Raw genomic sequence first — 22,435 nt, 5'->3', positions numbered from 1 at the left:
AAAATCATATTATATTAAAAAAATTATACATGACCGCTGCCCGAGCGGACCCGAGGTTGACCGCTGCCCGAGTGGACCTGCGGCTGACCGCTGCCCGAGCGGACCCGAGGCTAGGCTAGGCTAGGCTCGGCTTGATTCCGTTCCGCTTCAGTGCGGAAAATTTCAGATGTGAACCTAGCTTACCCAAACCTTGAATCCGCTCGTCCCGGCTCCGTTTGGCTCCAGCAGGCAATTTAGATGCGTAGCGGAGCGGACCCCAAGCCTAGCCTAGCCAAATCTAACCTAGCCTAGCCTGTGTGATTACGTCATCACGCACAGACATAGCTCAGCTACGGAGACTGTGTTCAGCTCTGGGGCGAGCTTACACCAGTAAAAATGCCTGTCCGTGTAAATAATACATATCGATATACCACAAAAATGATATCACCGTTATTGAAACATTTCTTATCGCAATAAATACCGATATCGAATTATTGTCCAGGCCTAATTCTGCATATTAAAATGTTTTATGGCAAAGGCTGTTTTTCACGGACATTAGAAAACTCCAAAAACTACTCTAGTTGATAAACTAGTATGAGTATAAGAACATATTAGTGCTAGGCCTGACTTATCAGCTTTTTTTAATTAAAGTATTTTTCAACAGCTTATGTTATTTAAAGATGAACAGGGGTGCCCAAACACTTGCACCCAACTATAATTGTGTTTGGACACCCTGGTTTTTATACAGACATTAGTCATTAAGATTCTTTGAGTTCTAAGTTTTACAGAAATAAAGCAGAATTATCTTATTGTAATTTTGTGATGGATTCAGTCCTGCGCTGCTGTGTGAGTATTACTGATACTCTCGTCTGTTTATGTTGAGCTGAGCTGCGCAGCTAAAACATCTCAACCAAATGCTCTGCAGCAACAAGGAAATGCCTAAGGGTCGAATTACACAGAGCTAAGGGAGTCCTGGAGGCTTTTCTGCCAAGTGGAAGTGGGTTTGGTATGAAATCCTGCGTAACTCGGAGTAATAAATTTAGTTTTGCTCGTTTAACCCCCAGAATGAAATTAAGGACCTCTAAAATGGAGCAAGATGAAAACTGATCCCTTTTGTCACTGATTTTACTGGAGTGAAATGAGTTTTCTGCTCCATCTTTAATGCTGTGGCAGTTCCACTCTGAGATCTATTACTCTGAGGGGGCTACTTGGCCACTCAGGGGCTAATCTTTATTAACCTATGGCCAAAATCAGGTCGTGTGTGTGTGTGCGCGCGTGTGTGTGCGCGCGTGTGTGTGTGCGCATGTGTGTATGGATATGAAATGTAGTGCTGGGGTTTTGTTAGATCCTTGGGTTCTCTGAAGAGCTGGAAGTTACCAAAAAATAGGATTAAAATCCACGTTTGCGCAGATGTAGGAACTTTTGTCAGTCAGCTGATCTTTGATAAAAACAGTGGTGGAGAGTAAAAGTGACATGTTTTTCAAAAAACAAAAGGTAAAAAGATGCATGTCTGTCTTTTTCTTTCTTCAGGTTGTGCAGTCTGACCCTGAAGAGGTTGATTGTTCTGAGGGAGCTGGATAAAGAACTGAACTCTGTCGTCATCGCTGTTAAAATACAGGTAATTGACCCACACAGACAATTAGGGCTGCAGCTCTTGAATATTGTGGTAATTGAGTATTGAGTAATTTCTTGGGTGATTGAGTTATTGGATAAAGCATTTTGGATAAAGCAAAAAAATAGAAATCAGTTAAAAGTAACAGACCAGTTGGTTTCCTTTTATGGATAAATTTTATTTCTTAATTTTTTATTGTGCATAGTAACAAACTTTAACTAATGGTGTTGTCATGATAACAAAAGTATGATCTTGAGTCTGGGAGACATTTAAAGTCTTATTTTTAAAATTTGCTAATATTTTGTGAACCTTCATGTGATCTGTGTGGTGCTTGTGGCGCTTTAAGGACTACACAATGGGAGTGTAGGGTCGACTCATTGAGTAAATCGGTTCACAAATTGAGTGCAAATTTGAATCAATGATCCAAATATCGTTTACAAGCCCATGTGTTGATATCTCTGAACTCATGTAAACACAGCCACAGGGAAAGTCGTCACAGAGCTAGCCTCAGAAATTACTTTACTTTGATTCACCCTAACAGACACTTATAAATAAACTTTGGTGAGAGCCAAAAGCTGGTTTGAGTGATGTTGCCGCACGGATTAAGGTGTGAAATAAAGAAAGGGTGTAAACAGTCTGAGAGGATAATCCGGTTTAATCCACAGGTTCACGGTGATGTAATAACCTGAGTGTTTTATTCTGCTTGTGTAAAATTAAGAATCTTTCGTAAAGATCATCACAAATGTGTCCCGCTGGGTTAAATCCCTCCCTGAGACTCTAAATCCTTTCATCAGTTCCGCTCTCTCTCAGAAGCCAGCTTACACAAATGCACACTCTATCTTTTACACAACAGTTCAACTTGTACACACCTGAACACCTGTGTGTGTGTGTCTGTGTGTCTGTGTGTCTGTGTCTGTGTGTGTGAGAATAATGATTTTCTCCATTCCTTATATTACACATGGATTTATATTTATATAACTTTATTGATCAAATCTGTGAGAGAACTTCTCACACATTTCCCACAGAATTCCTTCAGTTAAATGCACAATTTATAATTCTATTAGCTTGCGAGGTAACTGGAGATTCCTCCCTGGAAAATATTAGTTTGTTTGCTGAAGAGGATTTGTTTACTCGTTTACACATCAACAACACGTGTACTTTTAAACAGGCGTGCACAAACCTTTGCATAAGCCTGTGTAAATGAAAGCTGTAAAGCGTGCACAGCTGTACTGCATTCCTGCAGGATTTCGTTGTGACCCTAATCGAACACATCTGCATCTAATATTCACCAGCTCCTCACAGTTTCAGAGGACTCAGGGGTGTTTGTGTGTGTGTGTGTGTGTGTGTGTGTGTGTGTGTGTCTCTGTATGATGTTTTAGCTGTCCACACCCTGATCAGAAACGGTTGAAGAATGCTGGAGTAGGGTTTCTGTCTTTGTCCCAAACAAAATTCTACATTTTTCTCTGTATTTATTTGTCTTTTATATTTTATATTTCACACAATTTACATATTTTTCCTATTTTTTTTTACATAAATGCTTTTAATTGGTATTCCATAAGACATACACTACTATATGGACAAAAGTATTGGCATATTGCTACAGCTGTTTTGGACTAAAGAGCGCCATGTGAGAAATTTTCTTCCCACAGCTATTAATCTCTATAATGAGTCTCCTTATTGTAGGGACACTACTGATCTCTTATTTTCTGAACTATGCTGATCTAAACCTACTATTTCATTTTATTCTATTATTATTATTGTGTGTTATTATCTATGGCACTCATTTTATTTAACAAGTATTTTACTGTTATTATTTTTATCTGACCTGCTGTTTTTGAGAAAGTTTCACTCCCATGTTACTGTTGCTCCTAGTAATAACATTTATTTATTTTCCAACTGCAATAATACATATGCTGCCTTTGAATACACTTAAAATACCCTCATTAGCCATGCTTATTTTTATTTATGTTTTTTTGTGTGCTAATAGCTCTTTAACGTTTGTTGTTTTTATTTTCTTAATGTATGTTTGATCATGTGTGCCGTATGTTCAGTACTGTGACACTGCAATTTCCTTCAGGATCATTAAAGTGCTGTCTTGTCTTATCTTATCTTATCTTAAAACATCTCTTAATCACTGAATTCATGTGTTGTTCTGGCGTTTTGGCATGTGTATACATTTTATGTTTTTACAAACATTAGTGTAAGAGTGTGTGGTTGTGAAAATCTTACACAGCTCCAGCTTGGTACTGTAATAGGATAGAATAGGAAAGGTAGTGGTGGCCCAGTGTTTGGACATTTGGGCCCAATCCCATTTCTTTGTTGTACCCCTAGCCCTTGTGTGTAACTTTGGAACACAGTTACAATGGAAAGAAATAAAATCCCCCCCCCCCCCCCCCCCCCCTAAAGAATTGAGACAACCCTTAAAGCACCCAATACAGATATATATATATATATATATATATATATATATATATATATATATATATATATATATATATATATATGGTTAACTAGTTACCTTTAGGTCATCATATGTCTTTAGAAAGAGAGCAGGTGGTACAACCATAAATTATTATAGTCCATTCCTTAATTTATTGTATTTTTCCCTTCCAACTTACTCCATTGCACCATTTAAGGTGGAAAGTTAAATATAGCTAGCTAGCTGCTTAGATAAACTACTAGCGATTTGTTTATGCTTGGAAGTTTGGTGACATTTGTGTTCTTCCTTTTAGCACACATTTTAGTGAATTCTCTGCTAATCACACCCCCTGCAACTCTGAAAGTGTTTGTTAATGAACCGATTAGCTGGATCAGGATTGTTAGGAGCAGAGTAAGCACTAAAATGTGCAGTGCAGTGTGCTTCCTCGAGCAGGGTAGAGAAACACTGGCGTTAATAAGCAGTGCAGTAAGTGAACACTATTATAGCAGCTCCAGCTCTGCGGGGCTGTTCAGGGTAAAGGCTGAGGGAAGATGACCGCAGGGATCAGCTGTGTGGTCTCGTCTGCAGACCAGTAGCTCAGAAAAGGACAGAGGGTGCACATCCTTAAAGGTGCGGTCAGACTAATACTGCAGACTATTACCTTTATCCTTCACCAGTCTACAACACAGAGCAGAGTATATATATTTACAAACATGCAGCTCTGAGAAAATGATCTGTGAAAAAGCTTAGCTCTACTGTAGAGATTTTAACACATGCAAGAAACACTTTAACCAGGCAAAGATCCATTCAAGCCAGGGTTGTATAAAAATATTGATATTGTATTGCGATATTATGTTTTGAAATAGTGTATTGATTTTTGAAAACAGTATTGATTTTTAATTATTAGTTTAACTACACTGGCTGACCAAAAAAAAAAACTCTCCACCTGGATTTAAGTAAGTAAATGATGTGGGGTTGATGCTGCAGTTGGTCTGCAGGTTTAGGTTCAGCAACAGTATGTGCTGAAAGAATGAGGTCAGCTGACTACCTGAATATACTGAATATAGACAAAGTTATTCCATCAGTGGATTTTTTCTTCCCTGATGACACGGACATATTCCAAGATGACAATATCAGGATTCATGGGGCATGGATTGTTCACCGCAGAGTCCAGACCTTAACCTTATTGAGAATCTTTGGGATGTGCTGGATGGAGAAGAGCTGCTTTGTGCAGTGGTCAGACTCTACTATCATCAATGCTGCAAGATCTTGGTGAAAAAGGAATGCAGCACTGCATAATAGTAAAATTATCTTTTATTCAGAGATAAAAAAGATCATATCGAACCTCTGTATAATGATACGAATTGTATGGCCAAGGTCTTGCCAACAAACAGTAGTGCTGTACAATATATTGCTTCAGCATTGGCATCATGTAGTCACATATGCAATAGTCACATTGCAGGATGTGTAATATCATGTGCAATTTAAAAAATAATAATAATAAAAAATCTTAAACTTTTTTTGCTGCTCAGTAAAAAAAAAAAAATATTGTATTAACAACCCCAGATAAGAGCACCCAAATGCTTCACAGAGTATTTTGGTTTGTTGAAGACTTTGTGAATATTCAGATCGGTGCACAGAGCACTATTACAGGGTAGAGAATTCCACAAAGTAGTAAACAAATTTCGGACATCTCATTATGCATGAGAGCTCATTACTGTGCAGCAGCAGCTTGTGTTGCATAAACACGCTAAACATCAATCTTCCTCAGGGAAGCTGCACACAAGTCTTCAAAGCAAACAAGGCAATGAATTATGGGTATTCATTGTCTGTGTCACGTCTTGGCCTCGTCTCGTGTCTCTGTGTGTCTTCCCCACGTGACCTGTGCTCCCCTGTGTCTCCCGTCTCAGTACTTTTCCACCTGTGTCTCATTTGTAGCTCCGCCCCTTCCCCAGGTGTTTCTAATTATAGTGTGTTTCCTGTTTCTTTAAATAGCCCTCCTCTGCCACTTTGTCTCCGTCGGTCTTTGCACCTTCCCCTGTTGTTTCGTCTCTCTCTGTGTTTCATAGTTTCTCAGTGTTTCATAGCCTCTGTTCTTCACGTCGTAGTTTCTATGTTTATCACTTGTTCATGTTTCTAGTTTCTTGTTTATTTCCGTCTTCCTTGGCTCCTTGTAGATACCCCTGCTTTGTGTTTATTAGTTTATTCCCTTGTATATATATCCCTGCCCTGTTTAGTTTTGGTTATTTCTTGGTTATTTTTGGTAGTTTCTAGTTTCTTGTTTATTCCTTGTTTATGTTCTTAGCTTTGTTTGTTTCTTTGTTTATTTACTCCCTGTTTATATATATATATGTATATATATTTAGTACTTCTTGTTTGTTTAGTTTATGTTCACTAGTTCCTCTCGCTTGTTTTGGTTTACTTTATTATTACGTGTTCTTTGTTATTTGTTTATCTTTGTTATTGATATATATATATTTATTAAATTATTTGTTTCGTCCCTACCTGCACTTGTGTCCGCCTCCTCGTCTCCCTGCCTGGGTCATTCCTGACAGTCTGCTAGGGTACATTGTGCACTACTTCTTGTCCGATTCTTGTTATAGTGCATTGAAATGTCTGCGCAGTGTTTTTTAAAACTACTGCAAAGGCAGAACCCAGAGTGCTGCACTAAATAGTGAATAGAGCAGCTTTGGATAAGAAGTGGATGTATAATGTATACCTGCATATGGACAAGTCTGATGGGGGGCATAGGTATAAGAAGGCCACATTAAATATCTCATAATGTACATAATATAAAGATGTGCATATATTTTTTTTATATTCAACAGGGCTCCAAACGTGTGCTGAGATCGAATGAGTACATGCTTCCTCCCAGCGGTCTCATGGAAACAGATCTAGAGCTCACCTTCTCTCTGCAGGTACAGAAACAGATCTCTCATCACATATTGCCTCTGTCACTTCAAAACATTTCAGAGAAAAAAAAATATATTGTTCATATGTTCATAAAATACAGGGGTTGGACAATGAAACTGAAACACCTGTCATTTTAATGTGGGAGGTTTCATGGCTAAATTGGAGCAGCCTGCTGGCCAAATTTAATTAATTGCTCATTGCACCAGTAAAAGCACAGGGTGAAGGTTCAATTAGCAGGGTAAGAGCACAGTTTTGCTCAAAATATTGCAATGCACACAACATTATGGGTGACATACCAGAGTTCTAAAGAGGACGAATTGTTGGTGCACGTCTTGCTGTTGCATCTGTGACCAAGACAGCAAGTCTTTGTGATGTATTAAGAGCCACGGTATCCAGGGTAATGTCAGCATACCACCAAGAAGGACCAACCACATCCAACAGGATTAACTGTGGACGCAAGAGGAAGCTGTCTGAAAGGGATGTTCGGGTGCTAACCCGGATTGTATCCAAAAAAACATAAAACCACGGCTGCCAAAATCACGGCAGAATTCAATGTGCACCTCATCCTGTTTCCACCAGAACTGTCCGTCAGGACAATAAATTATTGTAGTCTAAAACCAGGTGTTTCAGTTTCATTGTCCAACCCCTGTAGAATTAAACAAAAATGACGTGAGATACTTCAGAGGTTTAAAGAGTCAAAGCTGAGATTTCTAATTTAGATGCATATGAGATCTGTGGAGATCTATCGGCGGCCCACCAACCCCCAGGTATTAAACCCACAACCTCGTAATTAATGGCCCAGTTCTCATGATTAATCACTATTTTCTTAAATATAATATTAGTTATAGTCACTTATAGTGTATTATAGCAGGCCTTTGTGTGCTCCAAGTAAATTGACAGCCTTTTTAATTGTGGGACTAGGTTATTAATGATATATGTATACTATTTAAACATACATATTATAAGTACAGCTTATAATGTATTATGGTCAAAATTCATAATGCAATATAAACATGGCTTTAATCTGTTATGCAGTTTTATAAATATCTATAGCCATGTTTGTAATGCCTTATGAATGCATTATAATAAGTTATGAATGTGTTTATAGAGTCTAAAAGAGATGACATTTGTAGAAAGTGTTACCAAAATGTTTATACTGGTACTAGTTCTGATGTAATGTGCATTTACTTGCATGTATAGTGATTTCCTGAATGTCCATTGGTCAGTTTAACACAAAACATAGGCAGAGTCCACCAGTAATAGATGAGAGGCAGATGACAGACACACGAGACACCCTCAGCCCTCAGTAGGCGAAGATTAGAGCATCTTAGATGAATTTTCAAAAAAAAAAAAAAAAAATACACAATCAAGTTTTCAGTTAAATTGTATATGTTAACTTGGACAGCACTAATAAATATATAGTACCATTCAAACGTTTGGACACACCTTCTCTCATTCAATGAATTGTTTCTTTCTTTTTATGGTTTTTACATTGTAAATATAATATTAAAGACATTAAAGATATACAGGAAAACATGGAATTATTTAGTAAACAAAAAAAATCTACTTTTTAATATATATAATAATATATCTAATAAATATATAGTACCAGTCAAAAGTTTGGACACACCTTCTCTCATTCAATGATTTTTTTTTCTTTTTATGGTTTTTACATTGTAAATGTAATATTAAAGACATTAAAGATATACAGGAACACATGGAATTATTTAGTAAACAAAAAATGTATCTACTTTTTAACTTGAGGACAGATCTGCACACTCTTGGTATTTTAATCTGAGTGTCTTCATGAGGAAGAGTCACCTGGTTTTCTCAGCTTCTTGAAGGAGTTCCTGGAGGTACTGAACAATAGTTTCTCAGCACACCTTTTTGTTTACTATGTAATACTATATGTGTCCCTATTTTTTCATGTCTTAAATATTAACATACAATATAGAAAATAAATTAAATAAAGAAATAAAGAAAAGAACTGAATGAGAAATTGTGTCCAAACTTTCGACTGGAACTGTGTATATTTCATAATCTTGTTCAAGTGTCAGATTTAGGCCACGCCCACTTCTAGTTCACTGAACGAATACAGTGTTAAATAACATATTTATTATGTCTGTCAGTAACCCTAAAAAAATGTCTGGTTGTGTTGTGATTGCAGTACCCTCACTTTCTAAAGAGAGACGCTAACCGGCTTCAGATCATGCTTCAGAGACGGAAACGCTACAAAAACCGGACCATTCTTGGCTACAAAACACTCGCTCTGGGAGTTATTAACATGGCTGAGGTGAGAGCACTGTTTCAGAAAGGAGCTGAAAGACTGTAGGTTGTTGTGTATAAATTAGGGCTACAACTAATGTCTATTTTAATAGTCGACTAATATGACATTTTTATATTTATTTATTTATTTATGCTCCTGATTTGTGTTTCCTATTGCTGAGGCTTCCGATCCAATGCATGTTTTACTGCACATCTAAACATTTATGAGCACTAGACAGATTCTGCAGGATATTTTAACATTTTGATATTGATGATATTTGAAATTGATGATGTTATTTTTTTTTTTTAGGAAATTCTTCTTAAATGTGTCTTTAACTAAGATGTAAACATTAACAATCAATATTACTTTAAAGTTTTGATCAGAATTGTTTTCAATTTCTTCTATGGTGAGGATGTTTTTTGTAATAATTTTGCTGAGAGGGAAATACGTTTTTTTATTCTTTTATTAAAATTGTAAATGAAAAATTAATAAGTCTGTATTATTTCTCTATTATTAGTTTGTTCATTAGTATTTCCTTTTTAGTATTATTTGTTCTCTTTGTATTTCACTCTTAAAGCAGCACTAGGTAGGATTTTCTTGATTTTTTATCTTTTTAAAGAAGTAAAATTACAGCTTGAAACTCACTGCAGCGCTGCATTGAGGTGTAATAGGAGGAATAGCGGTGCTCTCGTGTCTGTGCCGGAGCTCCTCTGAGCTCAAACCAGACTGTAAGTTTTTAGAGGCGGCCACGACCAACGCTCGCGAGAACTGCGACCTGCTTTCTGACCCTTTAGTTCTAACAGTTCTACAAGGACTACTGGTTTATTCTTTACAAACTAACATACAGACACTCTGGCAGAAGCTGGAAAGAGACAGAATATGTCTGTGAACGCCAGAAAACGAGAGAGAAACTAATCCGCCTGAAACGAGGAAAAATTTGAAGCACGAAGTCTGCTTTTATATTTATCACGGCTGCCAAAAAGCCTTAATTTCAAACTGTTCAAATTTAAAATGTTCTGAGTTGTGAACATCAGTGGGAACATTAGATATTGGGCTAGCTTTCAGACTGAAATGTTTCGCTACTACCGAGTACAGAACGTTTGAAAATAACTTTGTGCCTGTTTTTGATTCTTGATGTATAAAGTGAGTGCATGCAGTAACGCAGTGAGCATGCTCACGGTGATCATTTAAATTGTCGGCACACCGGCACTGTGGTAAAATCTCAGGCACTCGTCTGCCTGCTCTCACACTCTCTATCGCTGAATCGTGCTGTCTCTCCCTCTCTTTTGCTCGCTCTGTCTCTCACTAAATTGCGCTGTCTCTCTCTCACTCACCCCCTCTGTCTTTCACTCACTCTGTCTTGCTTATCTCTCAATCTGTCTCTTACTCAATCGCTCTGTCTCCCCCATCTCTCTCTCTCTCTGAAATATTAAAATACAGTAAAATAGATCTAGTCTACCTGACCTAAACCCTACTACACAATTATTACTGCCCCCTCTCAAAAATACAGGGAGCTATCAGCATAAAAAAGAAACATGAATATAATACATTTTTAAGTAATTGACACCACTAATATAATTGTAATTAATTGTGTCAATATAATGCTGATATATTTTGAAAAGAACTCCTAAAACTGAACCAAAAAAAAATTTTTTTGGTTACAATTTAAAAAAATAGAAAAAAAAGTATTGTTTGGGAATTAAAAGTATCTTATTGGTTCCAGTATAGAAAAATTTAAATGCAGCGCTTAAATATGCAGTGCTGGTCTCATGAGACTGAATGCTTTTGATTGTATTCAGACACTTACTGAAACCCAACATTACTGGATCTCCTGTTTAATAAAGTGTTAGAAGTCTGATGAAGGTCAGTGTAGAGTTCATTGTTTGTGTTTTTGTTTGTTTGTGCGTAGGTGATGCAGTACCCCACAGATGGAGGTCAGATCCTGGGTCTCCATAGTAACATGAAGGACGTTCAAGCACGTGTGGCGGAGATCAGTGTGTTCTCTCTTTCCAGCCAGCCAATTGACCACGAGGACGGCGGTCAGGGCAGACACAAGAACAAAAACAATGGTGGGAATACATCTCTCTCTCTCTCTCTGTCTGTTGTTTTTGTTCTGTTTTGTGCTGCGTTGTACTACATTTATGTATAGTAGTATAGTAAGGCCTAAATGTCCAAATATCAGTGTGTATTAATAACATGATCTATATCTATTATATGTACATTCCTTGTCAAAAATTTGGACACACATTCTTTCAAAGTTTTTTTTTTTTTCTTCATTGTAAGTGAATACTGAAGTGATCGAGACTATGACGGAACACATAAGGAATCATGCAGAAACATACTCTGAAGCATTTAGGTGCTCTTATCTGGGAGCTGTTAACTTGCAATTTCTGAGGCTGGTAACTTGAATGAATTTATCCTGAATAACAGAAGAAAATCTGCTCTTTCTTTCCTGGGTGGTCCTGATGAGAGCCCGTTTCATCCTAACGTTTTTGATGGACTTTTAATGGAAAGCGTTCTCGCCGTAATATGGATTAGAACATTACTCAAATAGAGCTATTCACTGTATACCGGCTCTACCTCTTTACAACTTTACAATGGATGCTCTCAAACACATTAAGAGGGCATGGAATTTAAGTAATTCAAGTAACCCTTGACAAGTTCAGCACAGCTGTTAACTAAAGGCCATTCCAGGTGACTCAACCTCATAAAACTGACTGAGAAAATCCAGCCAAGAAGTGCAAAACTGTCTTTTAAACAGTTATTATGTAGGCTAATATTATCCTGATTTTTATATTAGATATACATGTAAGTATCTCTATTTTTTAATAATGTGCTGAATTGTAATAATGTATGAACTGTATACATTGAAATACTACACAGCAGCCTCTAACTTATACAGCAGTAAAAGTTTAAAAGTGGACATGTTAAAGGTCAGCTCTAAGTTTGTCCGGCTGGAAGGCATGTGTTTATCGAGAGTTGAGTTACAGGTCTGCTTATGTAAGACGCGTGTGTTCATTGCTCTCTGACCTGTGTGTGTGTGTGTGTGTGTGTGTGTGTGTGTCTGTCTGTTGCAGATCGGTCCCCTGATATGGATAATTATTCGGAGGAGGATGACGACAGCTACTCTTCAGAGCAGGAGGCCAGTGATGACGCAGTGCACGGACAGGTGAGAAAACACACCTGCCAACACACACACACACACACACACACGTCATATGATATAAATCTCAACACTCAGACACCCAACACCCTGATTACTGCTATGAACCAAACACACACACACACACACAGTAAGGCATTCTGTGCTGTTGCTTCCAGGATCTCTACGATGATGACGATGACGTCCGGAAGCCAAAGAAATCTCGACGGAAGATGATCCGAACCACCTCCATGACTCGGGTTAGGAGATCAGCTTTTTACTGCAGATACTGAAGGCCGTATTAAGCACGGTGTCTGCAGATCCTTAAAAAGTCATGTAACTCGTAAATTTGTTTATCTTTTAAAAGACCTTAAAACCACTGAAGATGCCACAGATAAAATACATACAACTTGGCTTTTATTTTTGTTCATTGCCATTCACAATTTCCAAATTTCTGCAGACAAATCTAAGCAGAAATAACAACATTATTAATGGCTTTTATTAATGGCTGATAATTCCTGGTACATTCATTAATTTCTTTCAGCTAACGGAGACAGAACTGTTTGCACGGGGAAGTGTAAATATTTTACTTTTTCAAGATCCGATTTGTGCAAAGCTAGTACCATGTTTTTCGCAGGCTAGCACTGCTGGAGCAGCATTAGCATTACCCCCTAACCACGCTAAGCGCTAGCATTTTCAACGTTCAGTGGCGAGCATATCGGCCTGTGTTAAACACCGTGTACCATGTTAAAACAAGCTACAGAAGACAACTGCTAGCTGATATTGCCCTGGCTTACCGGAACACTCAGGGTTCCTTAGTGTACCTCTATTGGGCGGCATTTGCTTTAGTAAAAATCTAAGCTTACTGTAAATAAACAGAAGCGTTTTACTCACCTGAATAAACAGTTTTCAGGAGAGAAATCTGTGTAGATTAACATCCAGTGCCCATTTGACTTTAAATTATTATTATTATTTGTTATTTAGAATTACAGTTTTATCACAAGTAGGGGTGTGACGAGACACTAATATCACGATACAAGACAAGACACGATACTGGGTTTACAAGAACGAGACGAGATGAGATTTAAAAATAAACTTTTAAAGAAAACGTGAGAAATGGCTTGAAGAATAAAATAAAAAGAGTTTTATTTGACAAAATTATATAATGAAAATTTAACAGACTGGTTTCTCTCACACATTGAATCTATAAGAAATAGAAATAAGAATAAGAATAAAAAATAAAAATAAAACTTTTGAAGGTCTTATATAGTGCAAACAATAAGTGCAAAACACAAACAGTCATATTAAGCCTATGGTTTGGGTTTTTTTCTCCTAAATCACTTGTAATTTAACTATGCATAACCATAACCAGTCATATTAAGACAATGCTTGAAGTGCAAACAGAGACTGAACTTTTTTTAATACAGTACAGAGCTAAGGGATTAGTACAACTGCCTATGAAACAGTCACGTGTAGGATTTACTTACAGTATTTACTTTGTTACCGTTTATTGTTTCCACTGGAGCCAAAATGCAGCCGGACATACAACTTAAAAGTAGCAGAAGCACCTTCTATGCAAATGCCCGAATTTTCCTCTTCTGCTGAGAGTTGCTCTCACTGCTCAGCCACCACACTCGCTGCTATCGCTACTGTGTTGCCAGATCCCTCTTAAAAAGTCCACACAAAACTGTTTTTTTTCCAGGTTTAAGCCATTTTTGCCATTTTTGCCATTTTTAATATTACAAATAATAACGTAGAATCAAAATAAACCAAAAATTTCACTGACTACAGTTCAAACTGCTCATTTTGCTCAGTAGTTGTTTGTACGTTCAACATAATCAATATCAAATCTTGAACACTAAATGTTCTTTCACCGGGCTTGGAAAAAACACAATTTTATTTAAGACTCTTAAAAGTGATGCTTACGTAGCATCTTTCATTCTGAATCAACTCTCTTAACTTCTCTTAATAAAACTCACCACTATTCTCGTCCACAGCAGCCGAACTTCAAGCAGAAGTTTGTAGCCTTGCTGAAGAGGTTCAAGGTGACAGATGAGGTGAGTAATCTGAGGACAATATGACATGAATGCCAACACAGCTGTGCAAAATTCAGAATTTAATCATTTAGTTCAATTCATTAAATGAATTTGAATTTGAGTTGAATCCACCCTACAAGTTGAATTAACTTATGAGTGAAAATGTGATAGCTTTACATACATTTTTCTTCCAAATGGAAGTACAGGCATTAAGTGTTATAAGCAATATTTAAAATGACCAAACAATCACGACTCCAGTCATTCAGCAAGCAGTGATACTCATGAGTCATGCTGTCAGTAGCAGCACCAGATGGCTGCACAATTTAGGACAGCAGCCCTTCAAACCATGTCATCGTTTCCAAAGACTGTGCCTTCTGGGTGCATGTTTCTTATGGATAATGAGTGTAGTTACATAGTTGGTACATTTATTTAAGTTTGTAAGTAAGTAAGTTTGTTAGTAAATGTGTTGGGCAGTTAATTGGTCTGTTAGGTAGTCAGTCATGTAAGTAGGTAATAATTCATTGGGCTGTAAATTGGTTTGGTTCTTAGGATGTTCGTATTTGTCGTAACTTGATCTGTTTGATGACTGCTTTTTAAGGTCCTGGACTCAGACCCAGTGGATCAGACGCAGGAGGTGGAGGATTTGGATCTGTTGTATGACAGCCTGGAGGAGCACAACCACAGTGATAGTGGGCCTGACCTGGAGGACAACGAGAGCCTGTTAAGCACTCCCAAACCAACACTAAAGTATGCATACACACACACACACACACATGCACACACATATACAGCTCTGTAAAAAAAATAAGAGACCAGTTAGATTCTTGATTTTACCAAATTGAAATCCTCTGGAATATAATCAAGAGGAAGATGGATGATCACAAGCCACCAAACCAAACTGAACTGCCTGCATTTGAATGGCTTAAAGTTATCCAAAAGCAGTGTGTAAAACTGGTGGAGGAGAACATGCCAAGATGCATGAAAACTGTGATTAAAAAACAGGGTTATTCCACCAAATATTGGTTGCTAAACTTCTAAATCTTTATGAATATGAACTTGTTTTCTTTGCATTATTTGAGGTCTGAAAGTTTTGCATCTTTTTTGTCATTTCAGCCATTTCTCATTTTCTGCAAACAAATGCTAATGCTAAAAAATAAATATATTTTTTTATTTGGAATTTGGAAGAAATGTTGTCCATAGTTATAGAATAAAACAACAATGTTCATTTCATTCAAACATATGCCTATTATTAGCAAAATCAGAGAAACTGATTGAGAAACTGAAGTGGTCTCTTTATTTTTTTCCAGAACTGTATATTCAGAGGCAAGAAAAAGTATGTGAACCCTTTGGAATTTATTTTATTATTTTTTTTGTTTTTGCATTAAATTGTCTTTAAATGTGATGTGATCTTCATCCAAATCACGAGTGTTGACAAATATAATGTACCTAAGAATAATAACAAAAAAGATGATCCTGTGTTTTTTATTGAATACAATCTTTCAATACTCAATAGAATCAATAGACAGTTGCCCCCAGCAATAACCCTAACCAGGCATTTCCTTTAGCCGTGGATCAGACCTGTACATCACTCAGGAGGAATTTTAGTCCATTCTTTCTGGCAGATTTGCTAAAGCTTTGTCATATTCCTATGACACTCTTCAAGTCAGTCCTTAGAATCAGAGATCTGAGCCACTTTAAGAGGCAGATTTTGTTTTTCTTTAGCCATTCTTACAACAGGACTTACAACAGGAGAAATTACCCAAAACAATGGAGCATCACCCAAATTCTACAGTGTTTCAGTTGATAGACAGACACACTCACATTATCCTGTAGAATATATATATATATATATTTTTTTTATCAGTAAGATTAGCTCTAGTCCACACCCTATATACTAGCAAGACTCTAGGCCCTATTTTAGCTACCTATAGGCGACACATCAGTTTGAGTTTGGGCCTGTCGGTGTGTCTTTGGTGTCGTGAGGGCTCAAAAAATACACACAAAAGGCATGAACCAATTCTCTTAATTAATCATTGGTGTGTTTTGGGCGTAATCTGAAATAAACCAATCAGTGTGCCAGTTGCCATTCCCTTTAAGACGCAAGTGTGCTCTGACTTAACAGCGCGGCACTTTAAAGGTACATCAGCAGCTCATGTAAGGGAATAGCAATGTTATTTTATCCTTTATTCTGTTTATTATTGAGGTAAAAGTCAGGTTTGCACTCTGCAGCACGTCCGTGTGTGTTTGTGCGTGTTTAACGAGCGGGGCTGTACACACACTGGGCGCATGGCACACCTGCGTAGCTGAGATAGGAATGAACTCTGACAACTGACTGTTGTCTAGGATCATTTCAGTCAGTGGAGCACCTGTGTTTTCTGCCACCAAAACAGCAACAGGGCAGAAATTTACCTGAACACATCTCTCTTCCAGATCACCACGCCCATCAGTGTAGATTTATTCCTAAAATCTGACACCGTTTTAATGGTGTGGGCACAAGGTGTGAAAACTGTGAAGACTGTACACGAGGTGTAAGATAGGAATGAACGTTGCGATGCCCCTTGCCTATGGTGTAAGATAGGCCCCATGTATGCTAACACTTTATTTTAATTAGCTTTTTTTTTTTTTTTTTAAGGATTTACACACTTTTTCCATTAGCACTATGAGTTTTTTATGATTGTTCTCAATGAAAATATGAATGAGCATAAACATGTTTGTGTTATTATTATTTTAGGCACATTATATGTTAGTACCATTGACTTTGATGCATATCAGATCACATTTTATGACAAATTCATGCAGAAAGAAAGATCAACTCCAAATTTAAAAAGGTTCACATATAAGAACAGTTTTTATAAATGTCATGTTTCACATTTGCTGTTTCTCTGCGTTTAGGCCATTTTTCGAGGGAATGTCTCAGTCCAGTTCTCAGACTGAACTGGGTAGTGTACACAGTCAGAAGAGTCAGCAACAAGAACCGTCCTACACGGTGAGAGACACACACACACACCCATACACACTACCCCATAGACCCTGTGTACCCCCATGTACCAAAAGAAGCTCTGGCCCTTACCGCCACCCCTCTGGGTCCTCTGCTGTGATGGGGTATTTTTAATGTTGGACTTCAGTTACACACCCAGCTCCCCGACTGTGCAGCCAGGGTCTATTCTGCGCACCCTCGCTCCGTCTCAGGGTCTGAATTCCTGGCATGGACATGTGGGCATTGTAGAGATGATGCACATAGCAGTGATGCACACCAACCACACTGCACATTCCACATTCCAGCTGTAGATCAAAACACGGCAGCTGGGGGTCAGCGTGATTAAGTACACTGCTTTTAGTCATTCCCTCCCAAATCTCCCCCTGTAAAGTGCCTAAAAAGACTATCCAACATTTATCTTGTATCTCTATTTACTTACTCTACTTTCAGTGTCTGGGTGGGATTATGAACCAAAACATCTTCATTCATTTCAATTCAAACCTCTCTTTGTGTGGGAGGGGCTAAAAACTGCTGTAGGTGGAATGGGCGGGGCTAAACTTCTCTAGTTGCAAAAGGCAGTTTCTGTTGTTGTGCATGTTGAGGTCTTAATAAAGTTGTTCTGTTAATTTTTTATCATGGGATGGTAATGATCATAAACTGTGTACTGTCTTGCTGAAAACAGAACACACACACACACACACAAAACCCTGAGTCCAGGAAAGCATAGTAAGCCTCTGAGCTTGAGTCTCAGCTGGTGTTTGGAATGTGTGAGTCGGGGGTGAGGGGGTGTGTGGGAGCAGTAAAACAGCAGGGTGTTGGTTTTAGGACAGTGTTGTGAGTGTCGTAAGGGTGCCCCCTGCAGGACAGTGCAGTAAGTGTGTGTGTGTGTTTTCCCACAGGGCTGCAGTTTCCTCCCTGTGGAGAGGAGTAAAGCTCCAGTGGAACGACAACCAGAAGACACGGTCATCAACACAAGCACTGCGGTTAGAGCTTTCTCTACACACACACACACACACACACACACATGCACACACACAAACACACACACTATACACACTCACAGTCCTTTTATTCCACTTTCCCTCTTTAATAAAGAACAACCTGCCTATTGTTGGGACCACCCATAAAATGATCTGTGATTATTATTATTGGACAAGAAATCAAGCCATTACATGACTGTTCTCACGCTGGTGTAGCATCAAAATAACACAAGAAACAGTAATTTTAGGTTTAATAATGTTATAATAAAGGTGGCTGATTCTGATGTGAAACTTGTGGAGAACAGATGTAAGGTTAAAGGAAGAAAATATTGGTAAACATTAACTTTGTCTCAATTATTTTACAGAACTGCTTAACCCTAAACCAGCTTTCCTCATCTGTGTAGTTTCAGCTCATGCAGAAAGTGTCATTTAAGTGTAGGTCTAAGCAGTGCGTATTATTTTTCCCACTCCCAAAAACAGCTTCATTTTTCAGGATCTCAAACATTAGCTTCATATGTCATGCTGTATAGATGGTTTTCTGATTATGAAGTAATTAGCAATTAGCTTTAGGCTATTGGTGCTTGTAGTCCCACCCATAGACTGTATATAGCTGGACAGAGCATCGTCTCTCAAAAGTGAAGCCACCACAGGTCGGGCGCCCCCTGCTGTTCGGTTGCAGAAAGCTGTGTAACCCCACCCATCCCCATAGGTTTTAATAGCAAAACGGACAACTTTCAATCACGTTTTTTCCCAATATACTGTAATTCTACCTCCATTATTTAAATGCAACAGCTAGTGTAACCTTTAGAAGCCAAAATGAAATCAAGCTAAAATCAAGTGGGAGTAATGAGGCTATTTTATGTATGGAGTAGAAAGTTCAGATAATTGTATGTAAATGTAAGTAGTAGAAGTAAAAATAATTACTACAGTAAAGTATAGATAACCAACATTTCTTCTTGTAGACACAGTGACTGAGCAGGTGTATGTTATGTATGTGGTGTTTATGGTGTGTGTGCTGTGCTGCAGGAGGCTGAAATGGAGGATTCAGGTTTAGTGATGGGAGATGAACTCTGTGCTGAGCGCCTGACCGGCTCCGTGGCCAAACTGTGCAAGACTGACTCACAAAACCACATGTCTCCCAGGTACAGACAGACACACACACACAGAAAGCACTCTAAATGTTTTGATATATAGTGTAACTCAAATGGCTTTGACTCAGCAATATTTTTGACTTCAATATAGCCAGCTGTGCCTAGAATAACTCTGGAGATGCAGGTGACAAAAAACTAGGCTAATTTAATAATTAATTTAATTTAAATCTGGGCTGTAGCTCCATTATTGCCAAAATATATTAAATTCATCAGGTTCATTTATAATAGTAAAAACATGCAGCACATGTTTGTGTAAGAAGTGCAACAAAAAAACAAAAGAACTGTAAAATGTATGATTAAATTCCTCCTTGCAGGCTGTTTTAATGTGGCAGTGTGATGTTAAGAATAGTCAGGGCAGAGTAAATATCAGGAGGCTGACATTTTAAAGAATCTCATATACAGTACCAGTCAAAAGTTTGGACACACCTTCTTATTCAATGTTTTTATTTCTTTATTTTTTCAGTAGGATTACTGGGTATATTGCTGAGGGTTGTGCTGTATTCTGGTATAGCCTGGTGTTGATGGGTGTGTTTTTCTGCCCTGCAGTAAAGCAGAGAGCCGGTTGGCCAGAAGGGGGCGCAGTCTAAAAGACAGACTGAACTCTAGAACGCAGAGTGATCGAACAATCAGCATCGAGAGCGAAAACTCGCCAGACTCACAGCTGTCAGCACAGGTACTACCAGAGCCAGATTATGAGGAGTTTTATGTTGCACTTTCATTACACTTTTGCACGTTTGTCTATTGTATTGTTGTTCTATTTTGCACCAGGAACGAAGGAACATAATTTTGTTACATTGTGTACCTGTACTCAGATATAATGACAATAAAAACCTGTGGACTTGACTTGACTTGCTTCAGATTGCACTCATTTTAATAAAAGATACTTTAACCAATAGAGGGCGCTCCCAATTCGGGCTGCAACTGATTATTATTACTCAGTATAGCGCTGTCGGGCAGCTAACAGCAGCTAGTGCTGCTACTAATCACTTTTAGCGCTGCTTCTAACTACACTAAAATATTGGAAATCTAAGCACTTTACTCACCCAAATAAACAGTTATTAGGAGATAAACCTGTGTAGATTAGCATCCATTGCTCGCTTTTTATTTTGTTCTCCTCCAACCCCACCAGTTATTGAGTAATTGTTGCATCCCTATTTCCAATTGAGTATTTGTTAAAATTTGGATTTAAATGCTTGAATGTTTCTTTGAATTGTTACAGAGCCTTTTGTAGATGGTTTGTTTTGCATCAAACAAGACTCAACTATCATTCCAAGTCAAAGAACGCTTTTCAGTGTATACAGAATTTTTTGGCTGAGAGTGTAGGATTTGATCTGTCAATTTTTGAGGAATTAATAATTGTACAATTAACTTTGATTGGTCTGAAGTGATTGAATGTTTTTAATCTTCCACAGGTTCCCAGGAAGTCAGTTTATGATCAGCTTAATCAGATCTTGATCTCTGACGAGAGGCTTCCAGAAAGCATCATCCTCATCAACACTGTGGACTGGCAGGGACAGGTGAGAAACTGAGAGAGAGACTTACAGTGGTGTGCAAAATTACAGTCATAATTACAAAAGGCCAGGAGATGCAAATTTCAAAACTTATTTACATATATATATATATATATATATATATATATATATATATATATATATATATATATATATATATATATATATATATATATATAAAGACACAGACTCCTCTAACTAGGGCTGGGTAATATGGATCAAAAGTAATATTTTTTCGCTAAATGGCAATATATGATATATATCTCTATTTTTTCAATCCTATTGGGTAATAACAAAAAGCTACTTTTGAACTAAAGCTACATGTTTCAGGTTTTATATAAACACGTTTTTCATTCAGTGCCATCATTCAGTTTTAGTTTTATTTTGTTTAGTTTTCTATATATAAGACTATGTATGCAATCACACTGTCAATGTCATCATTGACACATCCTCAAACCTATTCTCTCTCTCTCTCTCTCTCTCTCTCTCTCTCTCTCTCTCTCTCTCTCAGTATGTAGCAGAAGTTCTCCGAAAGCAGGCGCAGCCTATTGTGTCCACCTGCTCGTCTGCAGACGTTCAAGCTGCTTTCAACACTATTGTCACTCGCATCCAGAGATTGTGAGCTTAATACATACACACATGTTCATGCACAGTGACTGTAGATATTTTCTTATTTGATCTGTTATGCACTGATTTGTTGGCTTTAAACTTGTGCATCAAAATATGGGTTACATTAATCAAGGGACGGGTTTCAGTTACTTAAAATACTAAAAAATAAACTTTTGTTTTTTTAAACTTCTTTGCATGTTTGTCACTCTTAAATGTTTAAGATCATTAAATAAATAATATTTATAATTTAAATATTAGTCAAAGACAATACAAGTTAACACAAAATGGTATTTGTAAATGAAGGTTTTTATTATTAAGGGAGAAAAAAATCAAATCTACTTGGCCTTGTGTGAAAAAGTGTTTGCCCTCAGTTAAAACATAACTGTGGTTTATTACACTGAACCTGACATCAGACAGGACATATATTTTAGACAGGACATCACTTAAATATGTCCTGTCTGAGAAAGCAAAGTAGACCAAAAGATACTTAAAAGCTAGACATCATGCTAATATCCAAAAAAAATCAGGAACAAATGAGAGAGATAGTAATTGAGATCTATGAGTCTGGAAAAGTTTATGAAGCCATTTCTAAAGTTTTGGGACAATAGTGTGAGAGCTATTATGCACAAATGGCAAAAACGTGGAACATTGGTGAACCCAGGAGTGACTGACCATAGTTACCCCAAGAGCGCAGCGTGACCTCAAGCTGACACGAACTTGGGTTCTGCAGCAGGACAATGACTCACAACACACCAGCAAGTCCACCTCTGAATGACTAAAGAAAAGAAAAGTGAAGACTTTGGTGTGGTCTATTCAAAATCCTGAACTGAATCCTTTTGA

At 37.6% G+C, this 22,435-nt stretch overlaps 1 protein-coding gene across 3 annotated transcripts in view; it reads left to right on the top strand.

Moving 5' to 3' along the window:
- The window catches only part of zmp:0000000755 (phosphofurin acidic cluster sorting protein 1), a 95,735-nt gene that overhangs the window by 19,056 nt on the left and 54,244 nt on the right, over window positions 1–22,435 (top strand). For 2 of the 3 annotated variants that reach the window (XM_049481691.1, XM_049481694.1), the window contains exons 2-15: window positions 1,510–1,597; window positions 6,839–6,928; window positions 9,091–9,216; window positions 11,099–11,258; window positions 12,267–12,358; window positions 12,511–12,591; window positions 14,329–14,388; window positions 14,966–15,114; window positions 17,260–17,353; window positions 18,244–18,327; window positions 19,351–19,466; window positions 20,022–20,148; window positions 20,888–20,992; window positions 21,498–21,604. In XM_049481691.1, the coding sequence (XP_049337648.1) occupies window positions 1,510–1,597; window positions 6,839–6,928; window positions 9,091–9,216; window positions 11,099–11,258; window positions 12,267–12,358; window positions 12,511–12,591; window positions 14,329–14,388; window positions 14,966–15,114; window positions 17,260–17,353; window positions 18,244–18,327; window positions 19,351–19,466; window positions 20,022–20,148; window positions 20,888–20,992; window positions 21,498–21,604 (1,479 nt within the window). The remainder of the gene's footprint in view (window positions 1–1,509; window positions 1,598–6,838; window positions 6,929–9,090; window positions 9,217–11,098; window positions 11,259–12,266; window positions 12,359–12,510; window positions 12,592–14,328; window positions 14,389–14,965; window positions 15,115–17,259; window positions 17,354–18,243; window positions 18,328–19,350; window positions 19,467–20,021; window positions 20,149–20,887; window positions 20,993–21,497; window positions 21,605–22,435) is intronic. The other variant, XM_049481693.1, reaches the window with a different exon arrangement.

Source organism: Astyanax mexicanus, chromosome 7, assembly GCF_023375975.1.
Source record: "Astyanax mexicanus isolate ESR-SI-001 chromosome 7, AstMex3_surface, whole genome shotgun sequence".
Lineage (NCBI taxonomy): Eukaryota > Metazoa > Chordata > Actinopteri > Characiformes > Acestrorhamphidae > Astyanax > Astyanax mexicanus.
Note: the sequence above shows the minus strand (reverse complement) of the source record. Positions and strands in the feature narration are given on the sequence as shown.